Source organism: Indicator indicator, chromosome 3, assembly GCF_027791375.1.
Source record: "Indicator indicator isolate 239-I01 chromosome 3, UM_Iind_1.1, whole genome shotgun sequence".
Lineage (NCBI taxonomy): Eukaryota > Metazoa > Chordata > Aves > Piciformes > Indicatoridae > Indicator > Indicator indicator.
The window spans coordinates 10,850,898-10,870,899 of record NC_072012.1 but is presented as its reverse complement, the minus strand read 5'-3'; the positions used below and the strand labels follow the sequence as shown (position 1 = coordinate 10,870,899).

The 20,002-nt window shown below is 49.3% G+C and overlaps 1 protein-coding gene across 2 annotated transcripts; it reads right to left on the bottom strand.

Moving 5' to 3' along the window:
* Positions 1–237: 237 nt before the first annotated feature.
* Positions 238–19,575, bottom strand: KLHDC10 (kelch domain containing 10). Of its 2 annotated transcripts, XM_054399681.1 has the most exons (11): positions 19,464–19,575; positions 16,169–16,174; positions 14,456–14,506; positions 7,847–8,068; positions 6,971–7,125; positions 4,838–4,986; positions 4,546–4,630; positions 3,803–3,869; positions 2,631–2,678; positions 1,958–2,097; positions 238–607 (listed from the first exon to the last, which is right to left on the bottom strand). In XM_054399681.1, exons 1-11 carry the CDS (start codon positions 19,573–19,575, stop codon positions 398–400), a joined length of 1,245 nt encoding a protein of 414 aa, XP_054255656.1. In that variant the 3' UTR covers positions 238–397. The 2 variants fall into 2 exon arrangements, with proteins under 2 accessions (XP_054255656.1, XP_054255655.1); XM_054399680.1 differs by lacking the exons at positions 14,456–14,506; positions 16,169–16,174.
* Between the last annotated feature and the right edge of the window lie 427 nt (positions 19,576–20,002).

The window sequence follows — 20,002 nt, the reverse complement described above, 5'->3', positions numbered from 1 at the left end:
AGTTAGGTACAGCTCATCAAGATACTGAGTTGAAGGTGCCACGTGTAAGCACAGGCTGGGCCATTCATGAAGCTCCCCACCACCCCCAGTCAGTCCCAAGCAAGGTGCTGATGACATTTTGATGGATGAGTCCTCCCAGAGTGTTGCTGATTCATGGTGTCGTTTCCAGAGCCATAAATAAAAAGTGGAATTTCTCTCGAACAACTGAAATATGAAAAATTCCTAGAAAGGCATCGATGTATTTGCTGAGTAAGGCGTGGAGCAAGTTCCTCCATCTTCTGTGATCTTCCTTAGCAAGATCATCCATGGTATCCATAAATAAGGGAAGGTGGGCAGGAGGAAGGGGGCTTCTTGAATGTAGCACGTCTTGGACAGAAGCGGTGAGATGAAGATGGTCTCATTTTAGTCGCTCCACAAGTCCCTGCGTCAGTCCAAGGTGCAAAAGCTGAGATCTGGAGAGGGTTGCTAGGTGAGGGAAATATTCCAGAAGCTTCTCCCACGACAGTTCCAGTAGGCTGGGGACTACCAGCCACATTTTGAAGAGTGAGCCAGTCCGTTTGTTTTCGTGGATGTTGACCACCCCTCCGTGAACGTACATGCAGCCAGCCTAGGTAGGGACAAAGCAGGAGAGGGGAGTTAGGAGGGAGCACAGCTCAAACTGGCCCAGCAGACAGTGCTGAGGAGCAACTACAGCTCCACAGGAAAAGCTGCATTGGACTCCAGCTTCCCAGCTGGCTCATCATGGTGAGATCCATCTCACACACCTTTAGGTGCTGCTAAATGTGTCACAGAGTCATCACCCTGACCTCCTCTTGTAACTAGGGGAAGGAATCACTACTGAAAGAAAGACTCCCTAAAGCTCATATCCACAGCTCAGAGTGCTTTGCTTTGTATTCTACCCCAAAAAATCAAATTCTAGGAGTGGGGCAAAGTGTTACTAAACCAATCTATAACCACACTTAGGCTTCAGCTAAAATAAGGTCTTTTTTTTTTTTTTTTTTTTTTTAATACTAAAGCCTCACCATACAAAAACATCTCTTCTGCTGGCTCAGCAAACCCAGCTCCAGGGATGACATGAAGAAAGAGAGGTGGGGCAACAGTTGGGGCTCAATGATCTCAGAGGTCTTTTCCAACCAAAACAATTCTGGGATTCTATGACAAGCTCAGCTGCTGGCTTCGTTTGTGATTTTTTTTTTTTTTTTTAATATACAGGATTTAAAAAAAAAAAAAAAGAGGGGGGGGGGCATTTGTGCTGTCCAGGCACCACCTGAGGAAACACCTTTATCAAGCCTAAGGTTTCCCAGAAAGAGTTGAATTCATAACAACCTCTAAAATCCTAGAATGTTTTGGGTTGGAAGGGACCTTAGAGATCATCTGGTTCCAACCCCCTGCCATGAGCAGGGACAGCTTTCACTAGGCCAGGCTGCTCAGTCTCTTCCAACCTGGCCTGATGATACCTGGGGACACCTGCTCTTCAAACCAAATCATCTGAGCCCTCACATGCCAACCTAAGGCCACCATCAGGTGAAGGAGGTTGAAGCCACAGAGAAATGCTTTTCTTGATGCTTGCTGCTCATCAACCACAGCTTCCAGATAGGGTAAGAAGTTCCAGCAATAGCAACCTTCCCATGAGAAGTGCTTTCCAAAGAGGAACTGCTCCTCACTCATGGAGTCACTCCTTGGAGAGTTGATGCAGTTTAAAAGCTAAACTTAGCTTTGTTGCTTTTAGAGAGCAGAACATCCTGACCATCACCACTCTCCACAGCAGCAGGAATACAAGGAGACAATGCAGTGACCTCAGACCAGCCCTCAGTTTCCCCTCTAAAGATGCTGCCTCCAATGGAGATGACCTGCTTGCTAAGGTAGGTTTGGTTCTATTTACAGCCCACATAGATGTCAGAGTGCTTGGACAAATGAGTTGAGCTTCAGCTGGGTAGGAAAGAAATGAGTCACTTACTGGTGTGACTGCAGCACAGTGGAAATAGGCTGGTTCTGGCATGAGAGCTGGGAGCTTGACCCACTGGAAGGTTTGGAGGTTCAGCTTCCAAATGTCTCCCAGAATCACCTCTCCATTATAGCCCCCACAGACAAAGACATCTGCAAGAGAAGAAACAATGGTGCTTACAGGATCAGCCACCCTTCACCCAGCAACCTGCAGTGACTGGAGTCAACAATCACCCCTGCAGGACAGCTTCAGGATCAACAGGTAATGCACCTCAACACAAGCTCTCAGCACCTCCCAAACTGGTGACAGCACATGGCTTGTACTTGGGGAGGACACTTGGAGAATCACAGAAGTTGCAGACTGTCATGGAGAGTTATGGTTAGAACTCATGGTTTCTATCACTGAAGTGGCCACAATTCCAAAGGAGGTTTATGTGTGACCTAAATCCTGCAGAATTCCAGCAAGGAACAGTCCTGTGCAGTCCCTTCCTCATTTGCTTATAGCAGCAAAATCCCCCATGCAGTGTGGTGCCAACTGGACAGCTTAAAGCCTGTTAATGGGAAAGACACATGTGCCCTGCAGTTCTCTCAGACATTTTGGAGGCCAGCAGGTCCCAGGCTGGAAGGATGGGCTTGGCACTGCTAGGTTGTGTGGAACACACCAATTTTCAGAAGGCAGGTCTTACCATTTTTGATCTGGACGCAACTATGGCATCTTCTGGCTGCTGGGAAGCCTGAGGAGAAGGAAGAACAAGTTACCAACTAGAGTTGCTTTGAAGTGCTTGGGCAATTGGTGGTTATATCTCAATGTATCATCATGGCCAGGAGTCACTTGTTTCATTTCTAAGGGGCTTCTGGTATCACATCTCTGACTTAGCAACCATCTGGCCTCAGGTTTGACTCCTTATTTGCTCTCCAGGAAAGGAAGAAATGTGCTGGAACCTCATTCCCCCCAGACTCCACCTCTCACCCGTGGTGAAAAGCAGCAGCCAAGGACCTCCAAGGTTTCAGGGAAATCTCTGCCACTAACCAGACCAGCACGTTGGCCCTTCAGAGGGAGCAGAGATCACAGAGACAGAGAGTGGCTTAGCATCTGCTCCAACCTCCCTGCCATGGGCAGGCAAGTCTCTCAACTAGAATTGGTTGCTCCAGACCTCATCTAAACTGGCCTTGAACACCTCCAAGGAGGGGGTATCCACAACCTCTCTGGGCAACCTGTTACAGAGCCTCACCGAGATGATATCTATCTTCTCCTGGGAGGAGAAGCAGCCACTCTCACCTTTCCCACCTAAGGAGGGTGAGAAGCCAGACTGCTAACCATGTTTCAGATGGGTTAGACCTTGCTGTGAAAGCTCTGAACAAGCAGACCCTGATGCCAATATCAAGTCACATATGGTAAAACAAGGTTCATAGAATAGTTTGGGTTGGAAGGGACCTTAAAGATCCTCTAGTTCCGATCCCCCTGCCATGAGCAAGGATATCTTCCACTAGACCAGGTTGGTCAAGGCCTCATCCAATCTGGCTCTGAATACCTCCAGGGAAGGGGCATCCACAGCCTCCTTGGGCAACCTGTTCCAGTGTCTCACCACCCTCACTGTAAAGAATTTCTTTCTAATATCCAGTCTGTATCTGCCCTCCTCAAGCTTCAGGCTATTCCTTCTTGGCCTAACACTTGAAGCCCTTGTGAAAAGTCCCTCCCCAGCTCTACTGTAGCTCCCTTCAGGTACTGGAAGGCCACTATAAGGTCTCCACAGAGCCTTCTCCAGGTTATGACTCAGCTTGCCAGGAAAGTGCCATCCTCAAGCTTCTTGGCCACTCTCTGGTTGAGAAGGGAAGACAGAGGGAATTCCAGACTCACCAACTTTTTCGTGAGGTTTTGTAGCAATTTCCTCCCAGGTGTTGGTTTCCAGGTTGTAGGCATGGATCTGAAGGGAGAAAGAGGAGCCATTAATTCCACCATGACACAGTTATAGACTCAGACCCTGGGAGCCAAGAGAAATAACCTTTATCTATGAGTGTGAAAACAAATATAGCTCCTCTCAGCCAGTGACTAATCAGGTATGCTACCACCTTCAGAGTGTATGAGCTTACAATCACAGAATCACTTAGGCTGGAAAAGACCTTTAAGATCATCAAGTCCAACCATTCTCTACCTACGGAATCTGGTGCTAAGCCATGTCCTTCACAACATCTCTGCCATTTTTAAACCTCCCTGAGGAGCCTGTTCCAGTGTTTGAGAACCCTTTCAGTGAAGAAGTTTCTTCTAACATCCAGCCTAAACCTCCCCTGGGCTATCTTGGAGCCCTTTCCTCATGTCCTGTCACTTGTTCCTTGGGAGAAGAGACCAACCCCTCGTCTGGACCCTCTCCAACAGATCCAAGGTCATCTCCAACAGATCCAGATCACTGGTCACTGTGTAGCAGATTCATCCTCATCTCTAAGTTGCCAGGGTGTGTTTCACAGAAAGAGGAGAATGATTTGCTTCTGGTTGTCTATTTCTTTACTAAGCTCTCCAGGCCAGATGAAGAGACCATGCTGGTTATGCCTCACTGCAGAAAACCCCCTGCCCAAGCAAGCACTCACAGTTTCTGATTACTTTACCTTATCTAAGGAATAAGCTGTCCAGGAAGTTCCACCTCCCAAGATATAAATCCGTTGACCATCGTGAGCGATTTCATGTCTGTACCTGAAAATGCCAAGAAGGACATTTAGCAGCACAAGAAATTAGTTCAAGGGACTGTCAACACAATTCTTTTGGAAAACACTACCAAATTCCCATGGTTTACAACGACTGCTCTAAGAGTGTCCTATCTGTGCCCTCTCAGCTTCTCACCCCCAGGAAAGGTGGTGACTCCCCAGTGCAAAAGCTCTCTGGGACTGCCCAGCTTCTCACCTCTCCTCTGGCATGTCACAGGACATGTTGTTTGGTTTCAGCTGGATCCACTCTCTGGTGTTGAGGTCTAGCTTGTGCAGGTCGGTACTGTAAATGTAACCAGTCGTTCCTCCAAAGACGTAGAGACAACCATTGATGATGGCCATGGCCTGGGAGGCAAGAGAGAGAAACCAGCTGGAAAGGAGGTGTGACATCAGTGTCTGCAAGAGAGAAAGTTCCTGCCCTCCCAAAGCAAGACTTGGAAAGTTCTGCTTACAACTTGCAAGATGATGCACCAGGGAGAAGTATGAAGGGCAAACAAGACACAAAGGATCATAGAATCACTTGGGTTGGAAAAGGCCTTTAACATCATCAAGTCATAGAATCATACAATGGTTTGGGTTGGAGGGGGTCCTAAAGATCATTTAGTTCCAGCCTCCCTGCCATGGACAGAGAAACCTTCCACCAGACCATGTTGCTCAAAGCCTCATCCAACCTGGCCTTCAACACCTCCAGGAGGAGGAATCCACAACCTCCCCGGGCAGCCTGTTCTAGTGTCTCATCACTGGTGTCTTGTAGGCCCTCTTCTGGAAGGTCTCCCAGGAGCCTTTTCTTCTCTGGGCTGAACAGACCCAACTCTCTCAGCCTGTCCCCATAGGGGAAGTGCTCCAGCCCTCTGATCTCTTTTGCAGACCTCTTCCGGACTTCCTCCAACAGCTTGATGTCCTTGTGTTGGGGGCCCTAGAACTGGACACAGTATTCCATGTGGTGTCTCATGAGAGCAGAGCAGAGGGGGAGAATCACCTCCCTTGCCCTGCTGGTCACACTTCCTTTGCTGAAGTCAAAGACACAACTGGCCTTCTGGACTGCAAGTTCATGTTGAGTTTTTCATCAACTGACACTCCCAAATCCTCCTCCTCAAGGCTGCCACTCCTCACACAGACTATATTTGTGCCTGGGATTGCCCTGACCTTGAACTTGGCCTTGCTGAACTTCAGGAGGTTGGTGTGGGCCCATCTCTCTGGCCTGTCCAAGTCCCTCTGGATGCCATCCCTCCAGTCTGTCAACCACACCATACAGCTTGGTGTCATCTGCAAACGTGCTGAGGGTGTACTCCACTCTGCTGTCCAAAGATGCTGAACAGCACTGGTCCCAGTACCGACCCCATCTGTTTTGCCTCACATTTATACACACACACACAACTCCAGTTACCAGCAGAGGAGACCTGGTGCAGCAGACACACTGGAGGGAAAGGATGCCATCTAGAGGGACCCTGACAGGCTGGAGAGGTGGACCCAAGCCAGCCTCATGAAGTTCAACAGGACAAAGTGCAAGGTCCTGCATCCGGGTCAGGGCAATCTCAGGCACCAATATTGGTTGGGCAGTGACTGGGTTGAAAGCAGCCCTGAAGGAAAGGACTTGGGGGTGCTGGTGGATGAGAAGCTCAACGTGAGCCAGCAGTGTGCACTTGCAGCCCAGAAAGCCAATCACATCCTGGCTGCATCAGAAGCATAGTCAGCAGGTCAAGGGCAGTGATTCTCCCCCTCTGCTCCACTCTGGTGAGACCCTAGCTAGAGTGCTGCGTCCAGTTCTGGAGCCCCTACTACAAGAAGGATATGGACATGCTGGAACGTGTCCAGAGAAGGGCCACGAGGATGATCAGAGGGCTGGAGCACCTCTCTCAAGACAAATTGAGATTTGGGGCTCTTCAGTCTGGAGAAGAGAAGGCTCCAAGGAGGCTCCCTTCCAGTATCTTAAGGGGGACTACAAAAAAACTGGGGAGGGACTTTTTAGGGTGTGAGGTAATGACAGGACCAGGAGGAATGGAACAAAACTAGAAGTGGGTAGATTCAGATTGGATGTTAGGAAGAAATTCTTCACCATGAGGGTGCTGAGGCACTGGAACAGGTTGCCCAGGGAGGTGGTAGAAGCCTCATCCCTGGAGGTTTTTAAGGCCAGGCTGGATGTTGCTGTGAGCAACCTGATCTAGTGTGAGGTGTCCCTGCCCATGGCAGGGGGGTTGGAACTGAATGATCCTTGAGGTCCCTTCCAACCCTGACAATTCTACCATTCTCCACAGTCTGTCCTCTTTTCTGTGACACCCAGCACGTGCTCCAAGTGCCTGGAGAAGGGACAAGAGCCTGTCTTCCATACCTGGCCGTAGATCCGGTTGGGTTTCTTCCCCCTGCAGCTGAGCAGAGCCCATCTCTTGTACTTGACGTTGCAGACGTGGACGTCGTTGCCGTTGCTCTCCCCAAAAGGGATCCCGGTGCCCCCGAAGACCAGGAGGTTGTTCCCATGCAACACAACTAGGAGGGAAGAGACAGAGCACAGACAACTCGTTGCTGGGAGGTGCAGAAGAACCCAACCACTCTGCTCTGCAGACAGCAGGCAGAGAGTACTCGGTGTTATTCAAACACCCTGTGGCTCACACTGCGTTTTTGTGGCTTGAGAATCACACCTCTAGGTGGATGTCCCCTCCCTGGAGGAGTTCAAGGCCAGGCTGGATGAGGCCTTGAGCAACCTGGGCTAGTGGAAGGTGTCCCGGCCCATGGCAGGGGGGCTTTGAACTAGATGATCTTTAAGGTCCCTTCCAAGCCAAACCATTCTATGAATCTATTCTCTGAAGTGCACTAAAATTGAAAGAATTCAAGCTAAAAACCATGGCAACCACAGGCCTGCTTTGAAAAATGGCTTTTGAACAAAGAGAGCTATTTTGGGATGCTTTGAGATGTTTGCTTGCGCTGAGCTGCTCCAAGAGCAGGTGCCCTACAACTATCAAGCTAAAGACCTGAAGACCATCTCTTGCACTTGACATTTTTCTTTCCCCTATGCCTCAACACAAGCAAAAAAGGAAAAGAAAAACACAAACCCAAACCAAACTCAAGGTTTGCTCAAGCTGACTACTTGCAGTAGAGCTGGAAAGAGGATGCAGAATCCCCAGTTCTTGCCCAGTTTTGGATTCCACCAGGCACACTGATTCAAATAGCTTCAGGAGTAGACACAAAGGGCTGGAATTTCCATACGTACGTGACATGGAGGCTAGCTCCCTGGGCATGTAGCCTTCAGTGCCCATTTGATGCCAGGTGCCTGTAGCAAAGTTGTACCTCCAGAGCTCTCTGAAAAGTGGGTAGTCTTCATTCTCTGGCCCACCAGACTCATCGTAGTCAGGATTGTAGCCTCCAAACACATAGAGGTTGGCATTATCTGCCACACAACGATGGCCACTTCTTGCTGGTGGAGATCTGTGGCCTACAGCAAAAGGAGAAGGTAAAAGAACCTCAGCCAAGTGGCAGCTGAGGAGCTTGTGTCCAAGGGTTGGGACTACACATGCTGTGGTGGTCCTCCAGTGAGAGCTGATGGTGTTTAGCCCTAGGGAAGCACATCAGCACTTGGCTGACAAACAACCCCAAGAAGGCTTCAGGCTGGGGGAAGTGGATGAAAACTGCCTGGTGGAAAAGGACCTGGGAGTGCTGGTCAACAGTGACTGAGCAAGAGCCAGTGTGTGCCCAGGTGGCTAAGAAGTCCACCAGCATCCTGGCTAGCATCAGCAACAGTGTGGCCAGCAAGAGCAGGGCAGGGATTAACCCCTGTACTGGGCACTGGTGAGGTCACACCTTGAGTACTGGGTTCAGTTTTGGGCCCCTCACTGTAAAAAGGACATTGAGGTGCTGGAGCAGGTCCAGAGAAGGGCAATGAAGTTGGTGAAGGGTCTGGTGAACAGGTCTGGTGAAGTGCAGCATCAGGTTGTTCCAGCCTGGAGAAGAGGAGGCTGAGGTGAGACCTTCTGGGTCTCTACAACTCCCTGAAAGGGGCTAGAGCTGGGTGGGGGTTGGTCTCTTCTCCCAAGGAACAAGTGACAGAATAAGGAGAAGTGGCTTCAAGTTCTGCCAGAGGAGGTTTAGGTTGGACATTAGGAATAATTTCTCAAGCCAAAGGGTTGCTAAACTCTGGAACAGGCTGCCCAGGGCTGTGGTGGAGTCCTCAGCTCAGGAGGGCTCTCAAAGCCATGGAGATGCAGTGCTGAGGGCCATGGTTTAGTGGTGACCCAACAGTGCTGAGTTAATGGTTGGACTCAATGATCTTAAAAGCTCTTTTCCAACCAAAATGGTTCTGTGATTTTATGATTCTCTTTTCCTCCTGGCACATTGTATCTCAAGAAGGCTCTTTCCACCTTGGACATCCCATGGCTTCCTAAGCATGGTCCCAGGCAGGTCTGATACAAGAAGCAAAAACTGATCATAGCTAAAGGCATTTGCAGTGGGAGGGAGCAGAGCATGGAACCCATCTGAGATGCTACAGCTTCAGCCTGACAACTGGCAGAAGCAGCCCTTCCCAAGAGTAAGCTCTCTGCCCACCCACCCTCTTCCCCAGAAGCAAGGAGGACAATCCAAGCTCAGACCTGAAATGGAACAGACAAGACAACCAATCTAAAATTGGTCTTCTAAACAGCAATGTTCTTGTTGGTCAAGAGCAACTGAAGTCAGAGGTGATCAAGAAGTGATTCTGATTCTAAGCTTGCTCAGATTTAATGCAGAGCAAGAGCTAAGTGCAGTGCCAGAGGTGGGTGTTCTCCATTGAGATGCAGGACCGTGTAATTGACAAGAAATATGAAAGGAAAAGAAGATTTGCTCAGGTCCATGCACAAAGGAGCTGATTGTAGATGCCTCTAAAACATTTCAAGCTGACTACACCTGGAAGGGTTAAAAAATATTTTTTTTCTATGTAGCAGAGCATTGTTTTGGTAAGAGTAACTCTAAGCTTCATCTTCAGAAGGAGGATCCATTTTAGGAGACTATGATGTGTCATTTTAGTTTGTAACCATCACTCCCTCAAGACAAGTCAGTTGAAACTAAAGAGCTAACCAAAGAAACCCCCAGCAGAAGATTCCTGAAGAGCTTCACATTTCCAGGCTACTGATTTTAATCTCTGCCTTTCACTAGCACCTTCATCTCAATGGACCAGATCCTGGCCACAGATGCTCAGAGAAGAGGGTTCTCAAAGACTGGAACAGGCTGCTCAGGGAAGTGGTTGAATCCCCATCCCTGGGTGCATTTAAAAGCCATCTAGATATGGTGCTCAGGGATATGGTGGAATGGTGGACCTGGTATAATTGCTGGACCTGGTGAACTTGGAGGTCTTTTCCAACCATGATGATTCTGTGGTATCTTGGTGGTCTGACTAAATGACCTTAAAAGGTCCTTTCCAACCCAAACCATTCTACGATTCTGTGATATCTACCCATAGAAGAGGAAAAGAAATTATCTAATACATCTTTTGAGTCACCTATGACTATGTACCAATAGACTGAACTCTGTTAAACTCAGTTAAGCTGTCACCAAACTCTTCTGTTCAGACTTGAAGTGATGTTAAGTCACTTCAGAAGAAAGCCTTGGAAAAAGATTCCTCAAGTTCTATCCTGCTGAGGAAGAGACCTCTAAGAGCTGAACCTATTGAAGAGTTAATTCAGATGAGTTCCTTCAGCAGACAAACTCTACGAGCTGCATCTCCGTTTAATTACGTGTTGGGAGATGATTCACATCTCCTCCTGACGTTCTTCAGGCAAGCTTTGGATCTGGTTTTCCTCCAGTGTCAGTGACCCACAGCCAGCCTATTACAAGCTTCAAAAGGTGCAGGAAGATGGAAACACCCAAGGGTTTGCTAACTTCCTCCACTAGTTAGCAAAGCCCCCCTGCCCAAGAGGAGGACCTATCACAGACTGACCCAACACCAAGTGAAGCACAGCAAGGTACCATCACCAAGCTCCACTACAAACTTGTTGATGCTGGACATGGAAAATAGCAGCATGCTGTAAGGAGTCAAGGCAGACTGCTGGGAAAGAGGTCATTGAATCACAGAATGAATTGGGTTGGAAGGGATCTTTCAAGGTCATCTGGTCCAACCGCCCTGCAGGGACATCTGCAATCAGAGCAGATTGGTCAGAGTCCCAGACAACCTGACCTGGAATGGTTCCAAGGATGGGGGCATCTACCACCTCTCTGGGCAACCTGGGACAAGGTCTTACCACCTTCAGCTTAAAAAATTTCACCCTTCTCTTTAGTCTAAATCTCCCCCTTTTAGTTTCAAATCATCACCCCTTGCCCTGTCACAACAGGCCCTGATAAAATTTGTGTCCCCAGCTTTCTTCTTGGCCTCTTTAAGTGGTGAAACACCACCAGAAGGAGTCTGGAGTCTTCTCTTCTCCAGGCTGAATAACCCCAACTCTCTCAGCCTGGCCTCACAGCAGAGGGCTTCCAGCCCTCCCATCATTGCTGTGGCCTCCTCTGGCCCTGCTCCAACAGGTCCATGTCTCTCCTGTGCTGAGGACTCCAGACCACTGCAGGTGGGGTCTCAGCAGAGCAGAGGGGCAGAATCCCCTCCCTGCATCTGCTCCACAAACAGAAGGAAGTTGGAACATCATGATAGGGCCATAATTAAGGAAAGTCCTACTTTAGGACTGGGCTACCTGATAGAAGCTCCCCTGCTGGCTCTGCACTGACCTGCTAGCACCCTGTTAAATTCACCTTTCTCTGGTGATTCATTGAGTCCCTTCAGAGGGAGCTGCTCAGGTGGCCCAGACTGACTTTGTTAAGATGGATTCCTAAGAGAACTCCTCTCCTGCAAGAGATGTTACTACAAGTGGAGAGTAACCAAAGAGGTGGCATGAATACCTGCTGCTGAATGTCCTCATGTGACCCAGCACAGCACCAAGGTACAAGACACTGGTGAGGTTTGCTACCTCACCAAACACTCTGAATACAAAATAGGGTGAGAAAAAGAAGACAGAATCCCAGGGGGTTGGAAGGGACCTCTAGGGATCATCCAGCCCACCTCCTCTACTAAAGCAGGGGGACCCATAGCAGCTTGGCCAGGATTCCAATGGCCAGGTGTGGAGTTAAGAGACTCTCCACAACCTCTCTGGGCAGGCTGCTCCAGCATTCCACCAACCTCACACCATAGAATTTTCTCCTGATGTTCAGATGGAACTTCCTGGGTTCCAGTTTATGCCCATTGTCCCTTCTTCTGTCACTGTGGACCACTGACAACAGTCTGGGTCCATCCTTGTGCCCCCCAACCTTTAGCTCTTGCTGAGCATTGATCAGATCCCCTCAGGCTGCTCTTCTCCAGGCTCAACAGCCCCAGGGCTCTCAGCCTTTCCTCCTGACAGAGATGCTCCAGTTCCCTCAGCTTCTTCATAGCCTCCACTAGACTCTCTCCAGTAGTTTCCTGTCTCTCTTGACCTGGGGAACTCAGAACTGAAGCGAGTTCTTCCAGATGTGGCCTCATTAGGGGAGAGTAGAGGGGGAGGAGAACCTCTCTCAACCTGCTGGTCCCTCTCTTCTTCACACACCCCCAGAGACCATTTGCCTTCTTGGCCACAAGGGCACATTGCTGGCTCAGAGATGTTCATGGAAAAAAAAAAATAACAAATCTCTTTATTTTGAAGAAGAAAGCATCTTGAATGGTGTCTATCAAAACTGTAATTCAAAATGTCCATCTTATGGGAAGGACAGAGCTGAACTGCACCTGCTGGTCCATAAAGACTGTTCCTTTTCTGACATAAGCTTCAAAGTTTATTAAATTCTATTTCTGGTCCTTTGACAGCTACAGAAGACTACTGAAGGCCTGAAGAACAAAAAAAGGACAGAAAAAAATCGATTGGAATCAGAGGATACTTGAAGTTATAGAGCAGATGAAATGGAACCAGCATGCCCAGACCCATAGCATAGATCTATAGATCAACAGCTCCACTCTAGTCTCTTGGGACTTCTCTGCTCTTCTTCAGCAGCTCTGTGACAAAGATACAGAAGAAGAAAATTCAACTACCAAGCCCCAAGTGGTTGCACTGAACGACAGGCAGCGCAAAGGTAAGGTGAGAGGTGCTTCAAGCAAAGACAAGTTCTGAAGAACAAAGGTGGTTTCTTTCCATTCTATTCCCCAGCCTTTCATGATTGCAGAGAAAAAAAAACAACACTGGCATGATCTTGCTGATGAACTTCATCAAGAGGGGAACACCTGCTGGGGAGTTGGTAAGCCAGCCCAGATGGCCTTTCTTTTTGTTAAACAGAAGGGAGAATGGTCAAATTAGATGAATTAATTCCACAGAAATAAACAATACAGGAGTTGAATATGAAGCTGGTTTTACAGCCTGCCTGAAACCATCCCTTTTCTTACCATAAACATGCTGCCAGAAAAATATCAAATTAGGAAGAAGTTCTTTACAGTGAGGGTGCTGAGCCACTGGAACAGGTTGTTCAGAGAGGTTGTGGATGTTCCCTCCCTGGAAGTGTTGAAGGACAGGTTGGATGAGGCCTTGAGCATTCTGGTTTAAGTGGAAGGTGTCCCTGCCCATGGCAGAGGGGTTGGAACCAGGTTAAGGTCCCTTCCAACCCAAACCATTCTGTGAATCTATGAAGTAAATCCATGAGCAGCTCCTGATTCTGGGAATAGAAATAGAGAACTATTTCTACAGTTCTCTGTTTTTATGATTCTCAATTTCTATTATCCTATAGGAGAGGCTGAGGGCACTGGGGTTGTTCAGCCTAGAGAAAAGAAGGCTGAGGGGAGACCTTCTGGCTCTCTACAACTTCCTGAAAGGAGGCTAGAGCTGGGTGGGGGTTGGTCTCTTCATCCAAGGAACAAGTGACAGGACAAGAGGAAACAGCCTCAAGTTGTGTTGGGGAGGTTTAGGTTGGACATAAGGAACACTTTCTTCCCCAAAACACCAGGCTGCCCAGGGCAGTGGTGGAGTCCCCATCTCTGAAGTGATTTAAAAGCTATGTAGATGTGGTGCTGAGGGATATGGTTTAGTGGTGACCTGGCAGTGCTGGGTGAACAGTTGGACTTTATGATCTTAAAGGTATTTTCCAACCAAAATGATTCTATGATTTTATGATCTTGAGTCACACACGACCCAAAGCATTCCTTCATATCCAGGGGTAGCATCAAACCTCCCAGAACAGTAACCCCAGCAACTGCCTTTTATAAACTCCCTTTTATCTCAACCTACTTTAGTCATGATAGCCACTGGAGTCACAAAATCATAGAATGGTTTGGCTTAGAAGATCATCTACTTCCAACCCCCATGCCATGGGCAGGGACATCTTCCACTTGACCAGGTTGCTCAAAACCTCATCAGCCTGGCTTGGAACACTTCCAGGAGTGGGCATCCACAACTTTCCTGGGCAACTGGTTCCAGTGTCTCGCAGTGAAGAACATTTTCCTTCTCTCCAGTCTAAATCTTCCTGTTTTAGTTTCAAAACATCACCCCTTGTCCTGTCACAACAGGACCAGTCTGTCCCCAGCTTTCTTCTCACCCCCTTTAAATCCTGAAAGGCCACCAGAAGGTCTCCCTGGAGCCTTCTCCAGCACGAACAACCCCAACTCTCTCAGCCTGGCCTCATAGCAGAGGGCTTCCAGCCCTCCCATCATTGCTGTGGCCTCCTCTGGCCCTGCTCCAACAGGTCCATGTCTCTGCTGTGCTGAGGACTCCAGAGCTGGCCCCAGCACTGCAGGTGGGGTCTCAGCAGAGCACAGCAGAGGGGCAGAATCCCCTCCCTCCAACTGCTGGGCATCAGCCCAGGACAGGGTGGCTCTGGCTTGGGAGCACACAGTGCTGGTTCATGTGCAGCACTTCACCCACCAGCAGCCCCGAGTCCTTCTCCACAGGGCTGCCCTGCAGCTCTCCATCTCCCACCCTGTGTTGATACCAAAGTTTGCCCAGATCCATGTGCAGCACCTTGCCCCTGTTGAACCTCATGAGCTAAGGTGTGAGCACACGTCCTCTTTACTGCTCCTTAAGGCTTTTTAAAGATGGTATTGGTCTTATTTCCCCAGAAGCAGGTTTCAGTCTCTTCCTTTCTGATTTCTGCAAGACTTCTGAGGGACATTTACGTCAAGGGCTGAAGCCAAAGCCCTGCTAGCTGTTGGGAGAGATAACAGGACAAGTCAATATTGACTTTGACTCCAGTCTTCAAAGCTCCATCTTTTTCATGCCAGCCAGACAAAATAAGTTTGTAACTCGAGTAATTGGAGTCTCTTACAAACATCTGGGTAAGCAGAATGTGAACAGGTCGCCAGCACCAAGGCTTAAAACCCATTCCTTCATCCAGCTGCATTTAGCTGCCTCAGATCATGCAGCTCTTTTCCATGGCAGGCTGCCAGAAAACACCCAAGAGAGAAAGGAGCTACATGAGGATCCACAACATCTGAGTGAAGTCTCTGCTCAGGGCCAAAAGCAGCTGGGAGAGGCCAGAGGATCCAGCCAAGGATGCCAAACAACCTGCAGGTCACCGGTCAGGAGCCTTTCAAATATTTGAAGCCTAAAGAAGTGAGATCAGAGCAAAAGAGGAAAGATTTGCCCCAGAAATTCATATATTGTAGATTGTGGTGTTTCTACTCTACTAAAATGGACTATTCCTTGGATTGTTGAGTGGTTGGGTTTTTTCATGTGGAAAGAAAACAAAGGAATCCTGGAAAATGAGAACCAGAGAACAGCCCAGGTTGGGAGGGACCTCAAGAGATCACAGAAGGGTTTGGGATGGAAGGGACCTTAAAGGTCATCGAGTGCCAGATGGGCAGGCACACCTCCTTCTAGAGTTAGGTTGCTCGAGGCTCCATCCAGCTTGGTCCTGAATACTTCCAGGGTTGGAGTCTCCACAACTTCTCTGGGCAATTTTTTCCAGTGCTTTACCCTCACAGTGAAGAAATTCCTTCTAATGTCTCTAATTACCTGGTCCAACTTCTTGTGGGAAAGGGAAGCTACATGAGATTATTGCACCTTCTCCAGCTGCATCTTGAAACCCTCCACTGACGGGGACCCTGGAGAGGTTGCCCCAGTGCATAATTTTCTCAATATAAAAAAGTCTTTCTTAGATCAAGATGAAACCTTTCCTGGAGCAACTTGTACCCATTTCCTCTTGTCTTTTCCATGTACCTCCTTGGGATTAGTAGGATTGAAGATCACAGACTGATGGAGAAAGACCCTCCATCCTCTTTGTATCCAGAAAAGCATGATGAGGTCTCCCCAAGCCTCCACTCCCTCAAGGAGAACTGCCCTAGGTGATCCTGCTTTGGAGGGGGCTGATGATCTCCAGAGGTCCCTTCCAACCCCCACCACTCTATGATTCTTTCATCCTCTCCTCATAAACCCTGTTCTCCAGCCCTTTGACTATCACCTTTAGACCCTCTCCAATCTGTCCACATCTTTCTTGACGTGTGAGGACCACAACTAGACTCAGCACCACCAGCATGGTGTAGAGCAGGATCAGCCCATCTCTTTCTGCTAGCAATACCCCTGCAGATGCTACCTGGGATCTGATGGCACTTCAGTCTTGCTCCCTGATGTGACACAAAGGGCTTCAGGGTATTTGAAATTCTGTTGTAGTTGTTTCAAATACAGATGAGAAGCTCTGAACTTCACCACACACCAAAAAAAACTCTAATGTGAGTGGGACATGGGGAAAATTATAGCTCAAGACAAGAGCTGAACATGCAAGAAGCAAAGATATATTTAGGTTTCCAGATTGTTTCTACCCACTTAAACCCTTGTGAAAACATGGAAAAGATTTAAATGTGGACTCAAAGGTTTCCAACAAGAAGAGGAACAAACCACACACCACCTATATTTGACATTTTTGATCCATCTAAAGCTTACAAACACCTAAAAATAGCCCTTCCTTTTCCCTTATTCAATTTTAGATGTTTGAAGAGTCTTTGCCCATCACAAGACAGCAAATACACAAAGAAACTGGGTTTTTTTGAGCTTGAGAAAAGCCCCTGTTGAGAAACCCTCAATAGAAATACTCTGCTTCAGAAAGCAAACAGAGCAGCACAGCCCTGCCATCTGCTCCCACTAGCTGCCTGCTCACCTCTTGGAATCACTTATTCCTGTAAATTCAATTCTCCAGAATGAACGAAAAGGTGTCAGAAGGTAAAAGTCTTTTCCATAAGCAGGTGGAAAAGGAGAATGTGACAAAAACAGCACCTAAATCAACGTGTGTGCTCTTGTGTTGAACCAAGAGATAGCTCAGATCCACTTCAAACACACTACATGGCTTAGCAGGAGCAAAACAGCAGGAAGGGATGTATCCCAGAATCCCAGCATGGTGGGAGTTGGAAGGGACCTCTGGAGATCATCCAATCCATCCCCCCAGTAAAGCAGGAGCACTTGCAGCAGGTTGAACAGGATCACAGTGTCCAGGGGGATTTGGAATCTCTTCAGAGAAGATTTCTCACCCTCTCTGGGCAGCCTGCTCCAGGGTTCCATCACACTCAAAGCCTGTAAGTTTCTCCAGATGTAACCTCCCAGGTGCCAGTTTCTGCCCACTGCCCTTTTTCCTGTCACTGGGCACCACTGACAAGTCTGGCCACATCCTCTTGCTCTCCACCCTTTAGCTCTTGCTGAGCATTGCTCAGATCCCCTCTCAGGCTGCTCTTCTCCAGGCTCAACAGCCCCAGGGCTCTCAGCCTTTCTTCCTCACAGAGATGCTCCCAGACCCTCAGCATCTTTGGAGCCTCTGCTGGATGCAGCTGTTCCTTGTCTCTCTTGAACTGGGGAATCCAGAACAGAACCCAGGACTCCAGCTGTGGCATCCCTAGGGCACAGTAAAGAGGAGGACCTCCCTAAAGTTGCTGGTCACTGGTGATAAACAGATCCAGTGCCAAAGTGTGCTACAGGTTCTTTGTGTGCTTTCACGACAGTAATTAGTTACAAAACCAGGATTAATGATTTATGAGAGGAGTCCAGGGCATTCAGTGTTGGGTGAAGAAAAGGAATGCCTCCTGGAAATGCAGAAAGGGAACTGGGAGGTAGGAAGATAAACCTATCAGGAGGAAACAGAAGGAAAGGAAAAATTATTCCTCTCTGTCCCAATGGTTATGTAAGAGCTGCTGCTGGAGCTCTAAAAATAGGACATTAACAGGTGTCAAATGGGGAGAAAACTCCAGCAATTAACTCAAAAGGGAGTTTTTCATCAATATCAGTGATCAGCTTTGGGTTTGTTAAGGCTGCAACTAAGTGCTAAGGCTGATCTGAGTGAGGGTAGTTTGCCCCAAGGACTGTGGGGACATCTGCCCCTCTGCAGGTGGATAGCCACAAGCAGGAGCATTACAAGCATATTAAGAGGATGTGCTACCAGGTTGCTCAAGCCAAGGGCTACAATTCAGGATCACGAAGATAATCAGCTTTCATGTTACCATGACAGGCCCTTATCACAGCAGGAAGGAAACACGTTTGAGAATTTGCCCAAAAATAGAAACTGTGGAGCCACTCAGCAAATTCACAGCAGTCTTGCATGAGGCTTGAAAGCATCCTGCCTTCCAGATCCAGATCCTTGCCTTTCAGGCCTCAAGTTGCACCAGGGGAGTTTCAGGCTGGACACGAGGAACAATTTCTCCCCCCAAAGGGTCGTCAAGCCCTAGAACAGGCTGTTCAGGGTAGTGATGGAGTCTCCATCCCTGAAGAGGTTTTAAAGCTATGGAGATGTGGTGCTGAGGGACATGGTTTAGTGGTGACCTGGTAGTGCTGGCTTAATGGTTGGACTTGATGATCGTCTTTTCTAACCAAAACAATTCTATGGTTCTTCCAGATCCCTGCCTTCCACATTCAGATTATGACAGGTTTCACAGAGATGGAAACAAGACCCTCCTCTGAAAGGCCGTTCCCAGTTGCTGCTGGTGCTCCAGATATGCCAAACCAGGCTTCTACCACCAGGGTAGTGAGGGGCTTCACATCCCCCACTGAGGATATGACTGGTGGTGCCAGGGTAGAAAAGGATGCCGTGGGCCCCGGGTACCAGCATCCTGGGTGACAGAATCCCAGCATCGTGTGGCTCTTGAGTGCAGGCAGTGCTATGGGGATAAGGAGCAGGGGATACATCAAACCCACCAGGAATACCCCTCCATCACAGACCCATGGGTGCCTCTCCCAGTATTGCAGAACTGTTGGGATGGGAGTGAAATCCCCAATCCTGAAGTTGTGAGTTAATCCTGGCTTCCCTCCACTAACATCCTGGGGCTTTTGGAGTGGGGTGACCCACACATCCAGATGCTGCTAAAAGGAAGGTGGAAAAGAGGAAGAGTCACCATTCCCAGGGCACATAAATGGGCTGATGTCTCTTCCAAGGGCCCTCTGGTAAGTGAACCTCCCCCATTCCAGGATCATCACTTCCAGGACTGTGGAACCCCCACCCTAGAAATCGCATATGCTGGGACTGGAGAAGGGGTGGGTCACCAGGGTCACGGTGTCACTGAGATGAGAACGACCCCCAGCTTCGACTGTGGGTGATCCCCTCGGCACTTCCAAAACTGTAGGTCCCCTTCAACTCCCTGAGATTGTTTGGAAAGGAGTAACTGTCTCCATCCGCACCTGTGAGCCCACATATCCCGGGATCACATCCCAGCCCACCTCACACTCCACCACCGGGCCCTGGGGACAGGGTGAGTTTCCCTTCCTGAGTCCATGGGGTATCCCAGCGCCTCTCTAAAAATTTTCCAGAATCGCGGGTCTGGGAGCAATCCCTCTAACCGCGGGGCGTCCGTCCCCTCAGGACCGCAAGGATGGGGGTGTCCCGCTTCCCGACACCCCGGGAGCCTTGGGGATAGGGTCACCCCCTCCCACCTCTTCTCGGAACCGGCCGCCACTCACCCGCCGAGCGCGGCCTGGCCGGCAGCTGCACAAAGCGGTTGAGAAGACCGCTACCCGCCGAGCCACCTGAGCCCTCCCTGATGTTCTCCCGGGCACCGTCCGCCGCCGACATGGCCCCGACCGTTCCTCCTTAGGGCGAGTCCAGGCGACAGACAGCGACAGGCCCCTTTCCTCCACCTCCCAGCCATCAACCAGTCATCGGCGAGCTTCTTCGGCCGCCACCTATAAAACGCGGGCTTCTTGGCAGGTGTGGGAAGGCCGCGGCGTTGCTGTGAGGGCTGACCAAATTGATCGCCGCGCCTGCGCCACGCTGCGGAGGAAGGCAGGAGTAATAGAGCACCGAAAGCGGGACTGTGCGGAGTCCGGGGCTCGGGGTGGGACGCCGAGGCTCCGCATGAAGGTGGCCGCGCACCGTTAACCCTCCGTGAGGAAGAAGAGGCCTTGAGAGAGTTGCGTGGGGTCATGGGCAGCCCCATTGCGGGGTCGGAACGGTCCTGCAGGGCCACGTTTCCCGCCCCGCCTCCCCGAGCCGTGACGGG

Bases quoted from the DNA above. Each gene is read 5' to 3' on its own strand.
- KLHDC10 (XM_054399681.1), bottom strand. From the start codon at position 19,575: ATGTCGGCGGCGGACGGTGCCCGGGAGAACATCAGGGAGGGCTCAGGT. The intron at 8,069-14,455 runs GTGAAGTGCTGC...CTTTTGCTGTAG, and splicing joins GGACTCGGGGCTGCTGGTGG to GCCACAGATCTCCACCAGCA. The intron at 2,098-2,630 runs GTAAGACCTGCC...CTTCTCTTGCAG, and splicing joins TTGCGTCCAGATCAAAAATG to ATGTCTTTGTCTGTGGGGGC.